At 39.3% G+C, this 19,218-nt stretch overlaps 2 protein-coding genes and 1 long non-coding RNA gene across 4 annotated transcripts in view; 1 reads left to right on the top strand and 2 right to left on the bottom strand.

Moving 5' to 3' along the window:
* DZANK1 (double zinc ribbon and ankyrin repeat domains 1) overlaps positions 1-18,231 on the top strand; it is a 21,810-nt gene extending 3,579 nt beyond the window's left edge. Inside the window, exons 5-21 of the mRNA XM_068675782.1 lie at positions 25-121; positions 904-1,028; positions 1,581-1,666; positions 1,994-2,111; positions 3,034-3,147; positions 3,444-3,536; positions 5,170-5,292; positions 6,324-6,488; positions 7,080-7,308; positions 10,061-10,164; positions 12,300-12,374; positions 13,289-13,385; positions 14,544-14,632; positions 15,757-15,837; positions 16,394-16,521; positions 16,760-16,834; positions 17,059-18,231. Coding sequence (XP_068531883.1) covers positions 25-121; positions 904-1,028; positions 1,581-1,666; positions 1,994-2,111; positions 3,034-3,147; positions 3,444-3,536; positions 5,170-5,292; positions 6,324-6,488; positions 7,080-7,308; positions 10,061-10,164; positions 12,300-12,374; positions 13,289-13,385; positions 14,544-14,632; positions 15,757-15,837; positions 16,394-16,521; positions 16,760-16,834; positions 17,059-17,224 — 1,965 coding nt within the window. The 3' untranslated portion in view covers positions 17,225-18,231. The remainder of the gene's footprint in view (positions 1-24; positions 122-903; positions 1,029-1,580; positions 1,667-1,993; positions 2,112-3,033; positions 3,148-3,443; positions 3,537-5,169; positions 5,293-6,323; positions 6,489-7,079; positions 7,309-10,060; positions 10,165-12,299; positions 12,375-13,288; positions 13,386-14,543; positions 14,633-15,756; positions 15,838-16,393; positions 16,522-16,759; positions 16,835-17,058) is intronic.
* LOC137853444 (uncharacterized) lies at positions 76-14,961 on the bottom strand. Of its 2 annotated transcripts, XR_011094503.1 has the most exons (5): positions 14,611-14,961; positions 12,946-13,078; positions 7,049-7,148; positions 3,084-3,170; positions 76-164 (listed from the first exon to the last, which is right to left on the bottom strand). It is a non-coding gene; the product is annotated as an uncharacterized lncRNA (long non-coding RNA). The 2 variants fall into 2 exon arrangements; XR_011094502.1 differs by lacking the exon at positions 76-164 and having other exon boundaries at positions 3,034-3,170; positions 14,611-14,957.
* Positions 17,028-19,218, bottom strand: BIRC5 (baculoviral IAP repeat containing 5). The gene is made up of 4 exons (XM_068675779.1): positions 19,058-19,218; positions 18,829-18,938; positions 18,598-18,715; positions 17,028-18,340 (listed from the first exon to the last, which is right to left on the bottom strand). Exons 1-4 carry the CDS (start codon positions 19,184-19,186, stop codon positions 18,257-18,259), a joined length of 441 nt encoding a protein of 146 aa, XP_068531880.1. The 5' UTR covers positions 19,187-19,218; the 3' UTR covers positions 17,028-18,256.

Here is a 19,218-nt window from a genome sequence, read left to right as displayed (position 1 = left end):
AATTCAATTGGAATTACTTTTTAGGAGAGGGAAGATGGATTGTTTACTACAAAGTCAAAGAAAAATGGAATGAACAGGGAAATCAAACCTGCCTGGAGTGAAGCACCCCAAGATTTTCAAGGTGTGGTGTTACTGCATAAAGCTGAAATATACTTCTCTCTTAGCTGAAAGTAGACAGGGTAAGGTTTTCATCTTATATCATTATTAAAATACAGGTCGTTTCAAAACCACCTCAAAAGACTAAACATCTTTTGGGAATTCCAATTTCCAGTTCTTAGCACTGCAAATAGAGAACAAAAGTTGCCTTTACACATATCAAATTGCCTCTTAAAAACATTTTAAAAAAGGTTGTTCAGTTTGAGCAACATAACAAGGCCCCCATTTGTGCCAGAAAATGCTGTTAAATTGATTGGATTGCAAATCCTTTACATTTTTATTTTTTTTTTTACTGATATTTGAATGTTGCCAGCAGTAATATTCCAAAATAAATACACAAAGTAAAAGTGAAAGCTTGACCCAGATTTCCTGTATAAGGGCTTTTATCCCATGGTCACAGGAATGGGACTGTTTAAGAGTAGGGAATCACATTAATGTTTACAAATTAATTTACTCTTATAAGATGGATTTTTTTTGACAATGTAGGAAGGAAGAAAAGCCTAAACTGAGAAAAATATAAAAGTATGCTCTTTTAGAGAGGAATGAGGTTTCTTCTAGTTTAACTTCCTGCAATTCCATGGAGTTTGTTTTAACCCAAAATATGGATTTGAAAATAATTTTGGAATAATGACTAGAAACATGCTTGCCTATTGGGACATAAAACTTGAGAGCATATAATGTTCATGTTAACATATATCTTAACTCCATGAAGTAAATGACAGTGGAATAACAGGTTTGTAATTTTAGACTTGGAAACAGAAAAAAAGACTTATCACAAGTCCCTGCAAGGACCACAGCTCCTGAACTGCCATTTGGAAACAACAGGACGCAGAGAGGAATCCATCTCAGCACTACCAACAGAGTCACTGCAGGCAAGCAGAGGGGTGTTGAAGAAAAACATAAAAGTCTGTCATAAGAACTGAGGTCTAAAAAATGTAAAGATTTGAAAATTTGTGATCGTTTTCATATAATCTCTCAGAAGCTAATACTTTGGACTGTACGATATGGCACTAGTTTAAATTTATAGGTAATGACATGCTGGAATAGGGACGCCCAAAGCAGTACAGAGTTATCAATAAAGACAAAACCAGGCAAGGCAAATTAGCAATGCCTGCATTCCTACTAATCCTCTTCTAATACGTTACTGAATCTGCAATTAGCAATATTTAAAACTTAAGATATAGTAATGCTCACTTGGAAGTAAATATTTTTTTGAAGAAGAATTAGAAGAAAAGGATGTGGGTCCTTAAAACAGCTAATGGGGGAATCAAGATACAGTAGATGCTCTTTAATGCACTGCATTTCAGTGCACTTTAACTCAAATAACATGTCTTTAGCTGAATCTGTTAGACGCAATTGTGTGTATCTTCTATGCATTTTGCAAACATTAGCTAAATAATGCTAAAGAATTGCCTTTTTTTCAGTTTGCTACTTCTTCTGTGGTGACTAGCCGAAAAAGCTTAGCAAGCACACAGGTGGCAAGGATCCAGAGGGAGACGAATTTCCTCAGGTAAGTGACTTCTGCTTTTAACATCTTTGTCCTTGGAAGGTAACAGAGCAATTGCTACTAGCAACCAAGTTGATAATACTATGAGACTCTGTTAAAAATTAGGAAAGACAAAGCAGATACTGGCTTATAGCAGAATATGATCTAGTTCAGTGTTTTGAAAATTCTCTCTCTTATATATAATTTTATTTTCATATCAGTGTTTAATATTATAAACTTTCTTACCATCCTTTTAAAAATTCCTAACGCTTGTACGATCACAGGAAAAGCTGTATTTTCAAATTAGAAAAAATATCAAAACACGCTCAGCTAGTTTGCTCTTATTCTCAGATGTGCACACTGTTCTGCACCTCGCCTGTCTGACCCCTTGGCTCACTTCTGCCAGGAATGTGGATCTCCTATCCCACCTGTGCCAGTACGTCACTTCCCGCCCCCTGAAGGAGCACAGGTCAGCAAAAATCATAACACAACAAATCCTCTTCATAGGACCAACCTTCCTCAGCAAACTACATATTCACTATTTAGTCACAGTTTCTTTTAGGGCGTTCTGCTTGTTTTGTTTTAAATTGTTTTGTAACTTCAGCAGTGGATCCAAAGTAATTCTTAAATGATGGACAAAATTAACCATGGATTACTTCAAGTGCCATATATTTTAATAAGGATAACATCAAAAAGGTAAATTTGTGTTTTATTCACTTCTGTTGGGAAACATCACCAAATTCAACTTCCTGCAACAACCACCACTACATCTTCAGGATCTGCATGTGCATCTTACTCCAGTGCTGACTAGTGGAGTTAGTAACTAGTATTTGTGTCATAGCTGTAGAAGATCCATCTAGTTTGCCTGAAGATTTTAACAGTGGTATGTGTGCATATGCAAGAACACCCTGAGTTTTTACAGTGCTGCCTATAACTGTCTTCCGTGATCTCTTCTCATGAAATAGTAACCCTATCTAACAAGTCAAAGGTGATTTTTTTTTTTCTGTATCCTCAAAAAGAAGTCTTGTCTGGAACAATGCTGTAGTCTCAAGTGATGACTGAAAATATTCAGCACCTCTTTAGATGAGGTTCATAGTTAGAAGGATTTGAAATACCTACACACATATTATGGTAGCATTTAAATCTACTGAAAGTAATTCAACACCTTTCTGGCACACATAATAGTCATCACTAAAGCATTCTCATTCTGGTTGTCTTTGTGATTTCTCAATAGCCTTTGACCTTTATATCAACACCATTTTCCTGTCAATTGCTGTGTTTACAGTGACTGCTGCTGAGGTAGACTTTAATAAGCAAAATATTGAAAATCTCACAATAAACTTAATGATCTAATCATGGTCCTTAATAAGGTACAATGTGTCTTCTTTCAGATGGCACCATGTCTTGAATGCAGACATCTCGTGCCAATGAATACTCCCACCTGCATTGTATGTGAGTCACCAATAGCTCCACAGCTGCAGCCCCAAACCAACATCTGCTTGAAGGTAATTGACAAAGCAATCTGAAACTAATGTATAAAAAGATCTGGAGTTACTGATAACAGATCTCACAAGTGACCTGTACCATAGCTTAAACAAAACTGGCACCAAGATACGCAAATTTGTGATGACTAGGCAATATGGCTCAACTAAAACTTAACTCCACAGCACAGACTTGAAGGATCTCTTCTGTCTGCAGAGCTGAATAACCACAGCACTTTCTGTGATCAAGTCCTCTTCTTATTATTGTTGCTAACAGTTTTCAAATACCATGTGAAACATATTCTTTTTCTATTTAAAAGGGCAAAGTACTTTGTCAGGCATGCGGCACAGGAAATCCTCTTCACCATAAATATTGTGTGACTTGTGAAAGCAAACTGCCTGAAGCACAGATGGTAAGGCTTCTTGCATCAATTGCAGTTGGGTTACTCAAGTCAAAACATAAAGTTATTTTCTTTTGAAAAATGAATTACTATCCCTTTGTGCCTATATTACAAAAGCAGAGAATCCCTCCCACACGCCATGTTCCAGACCAGAACTCTCACTGATATGCCATCACAAATACCATGCTAAATATTATAAATATACCCTATACCTCCAAATTTCTCCTGTGGAAGTCAGGATTGCAAAGCTCAGAATGCACTTAAAAAACAGAGACTCTTTGGGAGTCCTGCTGGTATCCAAATCATTAATTGCAATACAGAACTTGAGTAGATACATCCAAAAGATCATTCTCATTCACCTCAATTACTTTTTGAAAACAAAATAATCTTTTACCTTATTTTTGTTAACTCAGTTTGCTGCTGCCCCTATGCACATACAGCTACTGTGCTTGTATTTGTCAGTGATTCTGCACTGAGGGGAGAAACACAATAAATGTTCCCCTAAAATCACTGTCTGTTTCAACTCCCAGTTTAGCTTACTTACTTATTGGATTCCTTGGTAAAAAGAGGTCTTATATAAAAAGCTTAAGATACATTTCACTTAGGCCACATTTCAGCCAGTGAAGGGTCATTTCAAAGTGAATTTCAGATGAAAACTGTACTTGTTTAAAGAAGATAATCATGTATTTAACTGCTTCACTGAATGCAGATGTGAATGTGTAACCACATAAAGTTAGGCATATGACTTTAATGGCGAGCTCTGTAGAAGCTAAGAGAAATTTCACTGCTCACTGAATTACTATTAATAGCAATCACAAATGTTACTAGTTATAGTGATTAATTAGTAATTAGTGATGACCAATAACAAATCCTGAATAATTGATCATTAGTAATGAAACTGGTTACTATTATTATTAATAACCATTAAGTACTGTTAATGGTTATAAAATAATTTAGACTAATAACATGCTTGGACTTATATCCCTGTTAGACTCCTGAGGCAAAACCAAACAAAACATTTTAAGACTTGTTTGTCCTAGCTAGGATCTATACTCAACCTCCAAGTTTCAGCTGAAAAATCTGTTTTCTTTTGTATACCTATATAAGTTAATTGTAGTGGGAAAACTAGGTAATATATAACTTGTATGAGGTAAAAGGGTACAAAAATATTTATGTAGCAAATATCAAACTGGGAAAAAAAACTTGTTTTCTGAACACACTCCTCCCACCATACCACAACAAAGACTTTAAAAGGTAATAAGAAAAATAGCAGTTGTGTTTTGGATTTGAAAGTACAAGTTTATCAGCAGAGCAACCTCCCTGTTTATTTCAAGTGTACTTACACATTGGGCCATATTAATGAAGTACTCAATATAAATTAAGGACACAACTGATAAGGAAATATTTTTTTTTGCACTTATTCCTACTAAAACAATCAAACAAATTAATGCCACATTTTACAGTGCTTTTGAAATGTTGCAAGTTAGATCAAAATCAGTCTGTTGCTTATTCTACGTTGAAATAATTCTTTTAGACTACACATTATTTTATCAAAGTTGTTTAATTTTCTATTTTGCCTTAGTTAGCTACTGAACTTTTCTTTATAAGAAGTGGTTTCTGCCTGATGTTTGTTTTGTTTTACTAGCACATGCTTCAAAGAGATACCCCCCCACCTTATAGCAGCCAGCAAGGGAAGACAATTTCCTGCTCAAAATGCAATCGTGTTAACCAGTGTGACGCTCGTTTCTGTGACTGGTGTGGAGCCAAGGTACATGCTGTTGGTGTTTGCGTTGACAAATCTGGTTTTACTCATCTATGAGCTGAAACACTTTCAATCTTCTATTCACAAAACTCTTACCAGTTAGTACATAGCTTATTATTATCAAAATACTTGCTTAAAGCACATAGGATAATATAAAGAAACATTAAATGCTCAGGTTAATTAAAAAGTTCTTGACCCTACTTTTGTCAATGACTTAGGGTTTTAGAGATGTAAATATATTGTTGTGGGGCCAACGAGCATCACCTCATTGCATCAGATAAGATGCATTAGCTGCGTACTCCACCAGAGTAGCTTATCCATCAAAGGCTAAAGCATAGGCTAACCTAACTCAAGTTCTCCCACAACTACACTGGGTCATGATCATCTGTACAGGGAATTACCAGAGATAAGATGATGCATGTTGTTCTTTTGGCTGAAGACCTCATTAACTTCAGTAAAGACAAGTGTTTTGTCAACTGATGCTCTGTTGAGTTTTGCATGGTACAACCAACGTGAACATTTTCTTTGGGCATGTATTTTGTTTGTAGCGTTTCAAGGTAACATTACACTGGTGGAGAATAACATTTTTTTTTTTAACATGAGCTGAGTCTACATAAAATTTTAAGCAGTCCCCTGCATGCATGCACAATTATTGCTATCTATACTGTTCCAGGAAAGCTCAAAAGCTTAAAACTGGAAGGGTTTCAGTCAGTATTTGGTATTAGAGCACCACACTAGTAATGACAGGGTTTTGACAAAGAACATAAATATTTTTTGAAGTATACATTAAAAATAATATGCCAAAATAGTAAATCTGTCTGGAAAAAACGTTTGCCTCCTTAACACAGTGCTGAGATCACTAAAGATTCACTGTCTTGCATCTGCTGGTGTGTTAACAGTTTGGTACCCTAGTTACTATTCTAATCACTTTAGGTATTCTTATTTTGCTTCCTTTTAATTTGTGTCATTGTTTTTATCTCTCCTGAAATGCTCATCGTATGTTTCTGTAGTAACAAGTGTTTCATTAAACTTTCCAGCCTGATCCTCCTCCGTGCTACTTTTCTTGTTTCAAGTGTGGTACAGACAACCGTCCATATGCTCGGTTCTGTGCGTTCTGTGGTGTTTACATAGAGCCTCCATCAAGGGTGAGCTCCCAGAATGGAGTTCTCATGGATGCTGGGGACTCGCTGAGGTTTTCTGAGGTAAGACACACAGTATTACAAAGTCAGGCTTGAACACAGCTAAAGGATAGGCCAGTCCACTACTGGTATAAATCAACACAGCTTAACTTCTTTTTTAAGATGTTTCTGTGAGAATTCTGGACCAAAACCAAACATATGTTTATTCTGAGAGCCATTTTCTGCAAAAATGTAGCCTTAGCCAAAGGCTTTAAAAGCCTCATTCTAAATATCAAAGTGGGAAACTAGCAGTTTTTCAAAAGTTTTCATTCTGTAAGTATTTTATCTTACTACTTATGAATTACTGTGTCCTACTAATACAAAGTAATCCTTCATGCATTGAAAACTGTGTTTTAAGAAGAGACCATAACACTTAGCAAGGACAGCTAAGCAGCCTGATTCTTCCGACAGTCATGAAGAGTTTTGCTTTCTTGAATATATCTGATAAATCACATCATCGTTACTGATTGGTAATTATAATCAGTAATCGTTAATGATTCTCCCTTCTAGCTTTGTCATTCTTTACAATTTTTAGTTTATTTTTGCTTGTAAGTCATTTAATTATATCTACTTATTTTACTTACACTTTTTCTTCCCCTCCACACTCTCCCACAGACTAAACCACTTCAAGCTCAAGTTGCCTGGCAGTCTCTTCCTATTTCCTTGTCCAAATCACGAGTAGATCTAAAAGAAACAGAAGATAAAGGAACCCAAACCATTGGACTTTTTTACCCATCTAGCAAACTGTTGGAAAAGAAGGAACTTGAGCTGATTTTACACAAAGAAAAGCTGGAGAAAATGAGTGATCGTAAGCCTCTCCTGACAGCCATCAGTCCCGGAAAAGGTTAGGAAGAGTTTGATTTTATGTAATCATAAAGAAAAATTCTTACTCAAAACAAAGCTGTGAAATATGAGTTTGTTTTTCTTCATAAGATTATAGTCTATGGAATGTGCCATCAGCAGGTCACTAACTTCTTTACAAATCTGTCTTTCCAACTGGAAACGCAGTGCCTTAGAAGTTAGATCACCGATCTCCAATAATAGCTAAAAGAAAGCCTGGCAACAATCATCAAAGTTGTGGCTAACAAGTCCTGTACATTTTTACTAGCTTGCTAGTGGTTTGATTTTTTTTTAGATCCCACAAGATCGGGGCATGCGTGTCCTATATTTGAATTGGAAACCACTAAACAACCCCTATTCCATGCCAAAAGTTAAGTTCAGTTAGTACTGCGATAGAGCCTGCTGGGAGTATTATTTAACAAAACTCTGATGTGCTGGAGGTTGTAGCATTTGAAAAATACGATGAGACACGTCTATGTGAAAAACCTGTTTGGAATGCTGTTGTGAAATAAATGATACAAGTCTTGGAAGCAACACAAACTAAAACAGAGAAATGCATTCTTAACGGCATTACAAGAAATAAGGGTTGGTAGAAATTTTGAGAGCTCTTGTAGTCCCCTTTTTCCATCCCCCTAAGGTATCTGTCTCACTGCAGAGACCATCCATGCGGGGACTACTGTATCACTCCTGCAGACTGCTTTGTTTTGCAGTTGCTGGTTTGGTCAGCAGGAGTTCTTTGTGGAATCACTTGACTGCTGTCAACCCCTCAGGCCATTAGCACCCAAGAGATAAATAACTCTGATAATGAACGTTAGAATTTCCTGTTTTGACCCTGTATATAAATATGAACGTGATACACTTTTGTTTTTTAAATTATTACTAGAGAAATTTTTTTTCCTACTCGCTTGCTCTGAAATGTGGCATGTTCTCTTGGAGACATGACTGTAGGAAATAAAACATTTGACTCAACTCAACATGTGAGGGAGCTTAATCTATTCAGAGATCATAAAGGACTGGCCTACAATAATACTGAGAAAAAAATAGTAACACTAAACATTCATGTGTCTGTGTCAGAAGTCCAGCTCTTGACTTGTAAGAGAACTCCATTTACTAGGAAAGGTTGGGAATAAATTCTGGTTTTGTCCTACACCAGACTTGTCAATTTTTTTCCAGTTAGAAACCTCAACTTTGTTGAAGGTGCACTGTGTAATGCGTTCTCCTTCAGACACTGCCAAGGCCTGGGGAATATATTTCATTCTATAAATCAATAAGTGTCTGCTACAGTCAAATATTTCCTGCTGCTCTATTTCCTTGATGCTAAGCTGTCTAAAAGGCTTGACACTACATATATCAACAAGACCGTATGCTATCACACCAAGAAATCTTGTTTACATAGGCCAGATTGTTCTGTTTTTCTTGAATTCAAATAGTATCAGACATTTGATATTAAAGTTATTAAATGCAAGTGATTTAATAAGCAATTTGTTGTTGCTGTCCTTGACCATATCAACCATTAACTAACCTTCTTCTCTGTTGTGAGGATTAAAAATAAACTCTTAGGACAGGGTGAAATAACAAAAGCACCAAAATACAAATCCTCTGATGCGTACTGTATTTCTTTCTTTTTGCTGTATTTTCATTCTGTTTTGAACAGAAGCCAAGTCATTTACCAGGTAAACTTTATAAAGAAACCTCCCCTTTTCCACTCTAACAATCTGTAAATCAGTGTGATCTAGGTGTAAGCAACAGCATGTGTTGAAGTATTCTATCAACGCTGCCCAAAAGCCTTTTAGATGTAATAAAAAGTCAAAAGTGCAAGAACATGTTCCTGGCCATCTGGAATTTTTTTTTTTTTTTTTTAAATGAAAGCAAGCTGAGGACCTAGGCTAGTCATCAACCAGTTTATTGCAAATAATACTGACATCCCTGGAGGGATCACTCATAAGGTAGTACCATGGCTTAGATTTTTAATTAGTATTTTCAACTTGTATTCAACTTGGTTTTTTACAATTTATGTTGCTCTGCGGGTCAACCATCCTTCTTTTTTATATTCCTTTAAGCTGCCTGACAACTAAGACTTGCGGTTTTAGTTTGTCATAATTTCTACCAGCTCTGACTTGGAAAGACTCCTTCAAGCACAAAAATCCCTGCGCACTTGTGTTTTCTCTTGTAAATGTCAGAGAGCAGCCCTTCTGGCTTGGCTTCTTTTCACTCTTATGAGCTTCACTTACTGTGACGGGACAGATAAGGTCAGAGCAACTTCACTGTGTAAGCTAAACAAGGTTACCCTACCTACCCAATTTATTTACAACAAAATAAATCTGTTGTAAATTTATTTACAACAAAATAAGCTGTACTTCCCATAAGTGTGCTCAAAAATAGATTTATCCTGATAACAATCACTTGAGAATGAGACCAAGACCTTTTCTTTCTTTCTCTAATGAAAACAGAAAGCTGCTGTGAAAGTAGTTGTATGATAGATGCAAAAACTCTGAATGGCTTAAGCTGAGTTTTGAATACAGGAGCAACAAGTGTTTCATGCCCTGTACTAGCATAACAGCATGGTAACTCTTTCAAAGAGATTCTGACAGGCAAAAGAGCAGGAATGCTGAAGCTTTTAACACGCTCTCCCATATAAAATTGAAATGAATGCAGTGAAAATCTGCTATTTTTTAAATCATTTAATCAGATGAGTAGAAGAAATGTTAACCACAGTCTCAAGGATTTTTTTCTCCTGCTTAATTCTCTCTGATCAGGTTACTGGAGAAAGCAGCTGGATCATGTCTGTGCTCACCTTAGAAGCTACGCCCAGAACAACCTTGAATTCAGAGCACTGATTGGAGAACCTCGAATGGGAAAGGTAGGAAGGGCCTTGTGAGTAATATCTTCCTGTGCAGTGTCATGAGAAGAATATTTTGGCTGCTAGATAAACACTGGAAAAATAAATACCTCTGTTTTCTTTAGACCTAAACTTGTTTATATGTGGGGATGTTTGTTTTTGTTGTTCCATTTCTTTCTTAGTCTTTCACTGAAGATTTTTTCTGCTTTCTTTTTAATATGGCAGTTTCTTTTCTTCTCTCACCTCACAGCTATAAGAGAAGTGATAGAAGCCAGAAAGCTCTTGCTCAGCTGTTTTTACAGAATCCTGCAGCAGGCAATCAAGAAAAAGAAGAGCCAACTGACATCTGTGTAGTTGGTCAGTTAAATAAACCCTGCTAGAAATTGGATTTAGATGATATGTTTGTCCCAACTTAGAGCTAGATTACACCAGCAGATAGCAGCAATTCTCTTTGGTTATATAGCCTACTTCTAATGTAAACTATACCAGTAGTGGAAGACTGTATTCCTTCCATACTGGAGACGTGGCCTTCAGTGCACCAACCTGCATGATAATGATTAAAAGGGTGATAGCAACCAAAGGCGGAAACTGGAGACCCTGCCTAAAGAGTCCTAGAAGACAGGGCTGGAATGACTGAGAGATCATTTGGTCCCTGTCCTGAGAGAGGAACAGCTCTGCCTAAACGGTTCCTGACAGATGTTTGTCTTGAAGCTTTTAAAATTCACCAACAATGGAGATTTCACAATTGCCCCAGGCAGTCCATTTCTGCGCTCAATTATCCTTTACAGTTCAGCTGAAGCACTGTATTGCTTTCTTTGGCAGCTCTGCTGGATTAAGGAGTTGCTTCCCCCCCTCACTGCTTCCTGGTGATGCCAGCACAACTGCTTGTGCCAATGGCCTGTCTACTGGGATCAATGAACTGACCCAGGCTAAAAATAGTTGGAAAAAAGGAAAGAAAAGAAAAGAAAAAAAAAAAAAAAAAGGTGCATCAGTGCTAGTAAAAAAAAAAAAAAAGCCGTAAGTAGGATGCAGGCAGAAGTAGGCTTGGCAATCCCTTAAACTGGCATAGATACTGGGAAGCTCTTTCTTGGTGACTGACCTGAATCTCCCCTTACAGTTTAAACTCACTACATCTTATCCTGACCTGAGATATGGCATATCAATCAAAAAAAAGTTATTGTAGCACATAGAAACAACTCTAGAAAAGCTAATGAATACTAAGGATGACAAATGTAATTGGTATTTGGTCACATTATTTTTTTGGGAGGCTTAACAGCAGATATTTTGCATCTCAATTACATCTGAGACCTCTTTGGTACACCAGTGTGTTCAGAAACTAATGCAAATATAAACATAAAAGATATCTGCTTGGTATAGGTGGTACAGGACGTGAGGTGTAGGTCCACTGCAACTCATTTCCTTTGCCAGAGGATTCAGAAGGATATGCCTGAATCACCTACAACTGGCTACTCCTGCTGCTTTTCTGGCCTTTTGTCATTCTATTGTCTTGAAATCACTGCCTACAGAAATAACAGAAGCGCTTCAAAGTAGATGCCAACTCTCTGGGTTCAATGCCTTGTTATCAGTTATCATACAGATTAGAGATAAAATCAACCTTATCTCAGGATTCCCAACCTACTGCAATATAACATTGTCTGCTTCATTTCAATTCTGTATAATCCTGTCCATTTGTTTATATAGCTTCAAGAGACTCGTCAGCACTACACTTTTAAAGATATAGAAAGTTACTTATGTTTTAGTACAGCTTGTACCTCCACAGGCTGGTACAACTAAAGCAGCAGCCACTTCTTCTGGCGTGGGGAATCTTAAGGACCACACGGCCTTTCATGCAACTGCAAAGTTTGGGTGGAAAAATGACCACACTTTCATGAAACATAGCATTACCACATCTTTTATATTCATTTGGCAGTTGTGTCATTCTGATGTTCCCAGCTACTCAAAACGCCACCTGTCCCTTCCTCACATAAGTACAGGTGCCACTTCAGAAACAGGCAAAGGTCACTGGCCGCGTGTGATTTTGTGCATTGGCTCCACAATAAACATCAGCAGCCCATCACTGTGACTTATTCCTAAAAAATATTTGTGTCCTTTTTGTAAGAGATACTAACATTTGCTCGGTTGCTCTTTCCCTACAGATTACTTCTGCTGCCATCTGTGAGAACGACTATCAAGTCACTGTTACCTTAAATTATGCTCTTGCCAGTAACAAGGTCAGTCTGGGGGATGCGGCCGGTTGTTAGGCAGCTGGTCTAAAGCTGTTGCTAGAGCAGTCAGGGTAACACTGACACATTTTAAATTCAGGTCTAAACAAGAAATTCTTTTGTTTGCAAGGTGTTAACTCATCACTTCAGAGAAAAGAGTCTTTTTCTTTTCTTTTGGAGCTGGTTGAACAGGTATCTTTATATGATTAAGCCAGGCTTCATGGATATGTTACTATCATCTTGTATTTCGTTAGTTTTCTAGTAATATTGACATTCTTCTTTCTATTGATATTTAGTCATTCTAGCACCCCTTAGCTCCTGATCTTAGAACCTCCTTTTCTTCAGTCCACATATTGTGCTCTTAAGAAACAAGCTTAGTGATTTTTAATAGTTTGGAGATAACATTTACCAAATCTCCTGTTAACAGTATTCAAACACTTAAAATCCCTACCTCCGGAATCACCACGTTCCAAAAAAAACACCCACATATTCATTTCCAGCTTTTCAAAGAGGAAAATCTGCCATTTCAAAGATCCAAAATTAAGACTGTATCTGTTGTGTAGAATCTTAAAAAGCTTACCTTGCCAAATGGTGCCTGAAAAGGAGTATCACATCATTTCACAAGCGAGGAATTAGTCAGATTTCTCAGCTGGCAGTGGCACTTCCACTTGGATGAGAATCGAATCTTTTTTTCAGTGAGGTTGTATCAGTTTCTAAAAAATCAAAACAAACTAACACGTAGTTTAGGAAAAAACAGTACATTATGTTGTGTCAAAACAGAGTTTAATTACAGATGATCATGTTTTATGCTAATTTGAGACTGATTTAAAGCCTATATAATTTTTTATTGTTTTGTGCTACTGAGTTTATAACAGCATTGCATGACAGTCTGATCAACTTCCTGCATTTTGATGATCCTACAGGATATTCATACCAGTAAACCAGTGAAATTCAATAATCATTACCTAAATAGCGTAACAGAAGACAGAGATGATCTGGATGGCAGCCAGACTAGTTTTGGTGAGATTCTTTTTCTGTCTTTATGATATAACAAACGTAGTCAAGAACAGGGAACTAGTGCTTACAGACTGGGACAGGCACATTAATAAATTGGCACATTCTGCACCTTCCGAAGTTGATCTTTAAGTCTCAAAATGTGTTTGAGTTGTGATTTCAGCAATGTACAGACTGGCAAAAGCTCGTGGGTATGATTCATCTCTAGAGGACAGCTGGAGAGGTCACTAAACTGCAGCCACTGCTCAGTGCAGTGTTTTTATTCTAGCAATAAACATGCTCTGCATATTCTTTACCAATACAAGCCATAAGCACCAATATCATCTACATTTGAGCTATGCCAGGGACTTCAGCATTGGTACATTTCGTAAAGATAAGAAATGCTGAAATACATCAATTCTAGTTTTCAGAGATGCTTACTATGCATTTCCCATTGATGTCAGTAGCTGCTCAGCCTTTAAGGCAACTCATACGGGACTTTGGTTTCCATTGCATAAATTATTTGTAAATTCAGCATTAGAAAGCAGAAATGCCTCGGGTATCAGCTGACATTTCAGTTCACGTACATATTGAGGCCACTTTGTGCTTCTACTGTGAGACTTTGCAAACAGCAGTCGGAGCTGGTTTTCCAGACTGCCAATGATGTGGCTGTGCTTCCAGGCTCCAGTAGCACCAACTCACAGGGTCCCCACATGCTTCACAATTTATCAGTCCTCCTGCGCAGCGGTAGATTGCGTGTCTTAAAAATAATGGACATGCATATCTACTAAAGGTCCTCTAGTCTTGTTCTTAAATATCTGGGAACTAAACAGCATTGAAAAAATTGTGAGGTTTTTGGTCAAAACAATTCATGAATCCAAGTCAAGCCTGTTGAATAGCTGCAGCTAGTTAAAAGACTCAAACCCCCAGAACTCTACATTTCATTGAATCTTAACTTCCAAATAGCAAGTTTCTAAGTCTGCTTGAGTGCAAACCTTTTGTTAAAACCAGTCTGATCTGCAACAAATATTTCATCACTTTCTCTTGTAGAAAATTTATAAATATTGCCTTCATTTCAGCACAAAATAAAATATTTTTTGGATAAATTATTTCCAGATTTTTTCCCCCCCGAGTTCTTGTTAGGATACTGACTTTGAATTGTTTGCTTGTTTCCCTTTCTGGTAGGCAAAGAAGATCACGATCTTTCACATTCAAGAGGCAAAATAAAGAGAACAAAGTCAAGAACACTTACAGAAAAAGAAGATAAGCTCCCTGTAAATATCTTCTGCTGGTACAGAAAAATAAAAGAAATAGATATAGAGCAGTACTAATATGAAGGAGGGCATCCAAGGATAAAAATAGAAAGCTTTTAACACTAACAAGGGAAGGGGGGGAGAACAGACAAAAGTCCAACTTAATATAAAACCTGAAAAACTGATGGCTGACATTTATTGCAAAACTGGAAATAGACAAGCTTTGTTCCTACCAAAAGCTTAATTAGATTGCTCTCCTCGTTTTTTTTGTTTTGTTTTGTTTTAATGACACAGCACCAGGTCTAAGCTGTTGCAGACTGATTTTGTTACAAGTTTTTCTAAGAAGCAGCACCAGAAGGAGGTGTTGCCATCTTCCCTTGACACCTGGCTCTGACTCCACAGGACATAACCTTAGCTGTGTCATAGCTGCTGTTTGCACAGCTTGACTGAACAAAACCCATACAGCAAGCTTTTATTTAGGTCAGCTCTGTTTTTTAATCAAGCTGAGGTACCAGAACAACTATGGGATACCTTAGAAGATAAGCAAGAAGGAAGCTTTCTTTCCACTAGAAACCAAACATCCTGGAAGTACTGCCAAATTAACGTATTGCCAGTAATGGCAGAGAATGTTTGAAAAGTGCAATGTGCTGTTATCTAGGTTTGGATCACTTTGCTAACTCAATGGGTAGAAGATGTAGAGCTTTGTGATAGTCCAGAAAAAAATGCTTGGCCAAGCTATTGGGCTTTTGAAAGGGGAAAGGAAGGAAGTAGAAGGATGGGAAAAAGAAAAAAGATTTCTGGTTTTAAGATTTGGTTAACTAACTTCTGCAAGGCAAGCATGTTAAATTTCTAAATAAAACACTTCCACTGGTTCTAGAAGCCTCAGACGTAGGTGTATCGATGTAAAGCTGATAATTTGCAGATTCAAGACTTGAGATAATAGCCTGGGTTATCCAACATTTGCTCAGAATCCAAAATTCACACAGAAGGGTCATGGGTAATACTGAAGCTCAGCTATATGGCATTGTCCCCTCAGCTGCATTCATGCCATTGTGTGCATTTCCAACCTTTAGTCAAATGCAAGAAGAGCCCACTTGTATTTTCCCTGCATGAAATCTTAGCGGCTGTTTTCTGTGCTTCCACAGCCAGAGTCCAGACAACTGCTGGAAGAACTGGGTCCCCATGGGAAAGGAAGAATCACTTTGATAGAACAGTTGCTCAGAGAAGTAAGTTACTGCTTCACCTTACAGCTCTTCGACCATTTACTGCAATTAACGTCAGCCTGGCACACGACTTCAATCTCACGCTTAGGGGGCAGCATCCAAGCAGTACAGCAATCTTTAGGTTGAAAGAGCATTTTAAATGAGGAAAAAATACTTTACAGTTATTTTATCGTCCCAGTTTCTGTTTTGCAGGTATTTAGGGCATCCTTCTCTGGGTTTGGCAAAGCCATGCAGAAAGAAAAAAATATATGAATAGTGTAGTTTAGGGTAAAGTCTTTTGTATAGCAAAGCAAAGCACAACCTCTACGTTTTGGCTGTGCAGTAAGAGCATCTTGACCACAGGAATCTAGTTTGACTGTCCTTGCTATGCACACATACTCCGGTTTTGAGCTAGCAACCGTTTTCAGAAGAAACATGAGGAATCAATTCCACAATTTGAGTATTTTTTCCCTTGAAAACAAAGACCATTTGCCAACATAAATTGGTGTTAAAGCCAGGTGGAAGCTGAAGAACCTTTACGGCTTGTAACAGCTTACCTTCCCTCTCCTGCACATCCCAGGGCGCTGACCCAAACTGCACCGGCGATGACGACCGACCTGCCCTGACAGTGGCTGTCCTTAACAGGCATGCAGAAGCGATCCCTCTTCTCGTGCAGAAAGGTGCTCACGTTGACCAGCAGTCAGGACTGTAAGTGAGCAGTGACTCTGTACCTCGGGTCTTTTGAAGTTTTACCAAAAAGGTGTTATTTCAGTTAAAAATGCTGTTCTATTCAATTCCTTTTCCTATTAACTTAATTCACACACCAAAGCCTATGAAAGATCACTGTGACTACTTTTTTATCTTCCTACTCATTTTCTATACCATTCCTTTATGTACCCGGACGGTTTCCTTAGGTATAAGAACACTGCTGATTCCTCCCATGCAGGTACAACAACACCGCCCTCCACGAGGCCGTTCTGCTTGGATTAGAGGGAGAGGAGTGCGTCCGAGCCCTGCTACGGTAAGTGTGCAGCTGGGCACCCACCCACAGCCCACCTGCACGGATCTGAAGGACCAGAGCCTGCCCCAGCCTCAGCGCCCTCATCGCAGCTCTGTCCTTGCAGGAAGAGGCATCCAGGAATCTGCAGCGACTCCACATCAACATTTACCTAGAAGCAACTTTACTAACTCCAGTAACTTGAAATGAATCTAAGTAGCTTAACACAATCTGTTCTTTATTTACAGCTGCAATGCAAGCATAAAAAAGAAGAATACAAAAGGGCAATCAGCATATGATTTGGCTGTTACAGATGGAAATAATGAAGTGATTTCATTGTTCGCGAGTAAGCTCGGAGAGGGAATGTTGGACGAACTTACGAAACCCAGGAGCATTGCTCTCATCAGTGTTTGATCGTGACGGCCTTCTCTCCAAAATGGAGCCTGATGTTCTTTGAGGTTGGGAGAGCTTAAACCCACACAGCCAGTTCTGCCTACTGACTTCGCTGAACCATGCAATCAACTCTGACCCTTTAACAGCTGCTTACTTGGTACAACCTTCTCCCACTCTTTCCCAGCAGCTCAGAGCACAATTCTTCACTACCTGTACTCTGTTCAGTGAGGTTTCTTTTCATTTCCAAGCATGCACAAGGAGAACGTTCAACCTTATCTTCCAAGGCATTAAAACATTTTAAGGCCACATGGTGAATACTAACTGACGGTTTGACACTTGAGCAACAGCACTACAAACTGTACTTTGATGGGGTTATTTTCCATTTTGAAGTTAAAACTGCATTCAGTGTAGCTCATTGTAATAAAGGTCAATATTTTTTTCCTCCAGAGAATTAAGTAAAATTACTTTGCTGTTTTGCCTTCCACTTTTAACTATAAACGCATCACCATGAGGCAGCAGACAGATAAAACCAGAAGTTCATAAGGACAAGTAAGCACACTAAGATTTGGTACATTGCTAGACATCATTAGCCAACACAATCCTAAATCCCTGAAGGAGTTTTTTTAAGGTCCTTCCCCTTTTTTGTTTTAAAAGTTACCCATATTCATTGGTACATTCAGTAAAAGAAATGGAAGTGTCTGCCAACTCTTGCAAGAAACACAAGTTTTTGCAGCAAGGCTACCAGTACCCTCCAAAATAAGAACAACTAGGTTTACAAAAGAAATTAAGAACAAACGAAAACACAAGCTTTTAAACACTCCTAAATTAAACTAACTGGAAGAATAGGGGAATCCCTGCAGAAGAATATTATCTATGCAGTGCATCAGATCCCAGGTACTTCCTGGACAGTCTCAAGTGAGAGGAGGAGCATCCAGAGTTGTTACGCTTCTCACAGGTGTGGCTGTTACAAAAGTGGTCCCAGGAAACAGTTGTTCAGTGGACGTGGCAGTGTCACAGTCTGTACACAAGACGGATGGCAGAGGCTGGTGCAGCCTAGGAGGCCAGCTTCTCTATTTCACGACGCACAGACTTGGCAGTATCTTCAACCTCGGTCACCTTCTGCGAAATTTGTTTTTTCTGCAAACAAAAAAATAAAAGTCACTGCCTGCCGCTGCTTTGAGCGTCAGTTAGGTGTCAGGGAGGGAGCAGGCTGTGTCTCTGGTGTGGCAAAGGCTGAGAACCAGGAGGACAAGCCATCTGAGCCAAAGGAACCCTAGAAGCACCAAGCTAGTTTGGCAGTGGTGCAATAGGGAAGCGAGAGGCCAGGTAAACAGCCCTGAGACATGACACTGAACCACTTCCAGCCTCAGAGGGCATGGAAAACGTTTACGTACAATCGCATTCTTCATCCTCTCCTTGTCCAGCTTCAGGAACTCCTGCAGCGTCAGGCTGGCGGGATCCTTCTGTAGGGCGACAAACGCGCAGCCGGCAGAGTGCTTCTTGTGCTCCTCCCTACAACACAACAGCAGGAACCCACCCGGGGGGCTGCCAGCACCGCTCACACCCCCCCAGCTCCCTCCCCTTCCCCGCTCCCTCCCCACCGGGGCAGCGGCCCCGCTCCTCACAGCGGGTCGTCGTCGGGCTCCCAGCCCTCCAGCTCCTTGAGGCAGAAGAAGCACTGCGCCACGTCGGGGCCGTTCTCGCTGGGGCAGTGCACGAAGCCGGCCGCCGCCATCTGCGGACAGGGGGAGAAGGAGAAAAAGGAGAAAAAAGAGAAAAAGGGGGAAGGGGGGGGGGTCAGCGGGAGCCGCTGCCAGCCGCCGCCCCTCGCCCCCCCGCCGCCCCCGGGCTCACCCTGTCGGGCGTGCAGGCGCAGCCCTCGGTGAAGGGCCAGTTGCGGAAGGTGGCGACGCGGGTGGGGACGAGGTAGAGGCGCCAGGCTTCGGGCAGCGCCTCCGCCGCCATGGGCGCCACAGCCGCCATGGTTCAAATGGAGGCGGTTGGCGAGCGGGGCA

The sequence above is a fragment of the Anas acuta genome, chromosome 3 (genome assembly GCF_963932015.1).
Source record: "Anas acuta chromosome 3, bAnaAcu1.1, whole genome shotgun sequence".
Taxonomy (NCBI): Eukaryota; Metazoa; Chordata; class Aves; order Anseriformes; family Anatidae; genus Anas; species Anas acuta.
Note: the sequence above shows the minus strand (reverse complement) of the source record. Positions and strands in the feature narration are given on the sequence as shown.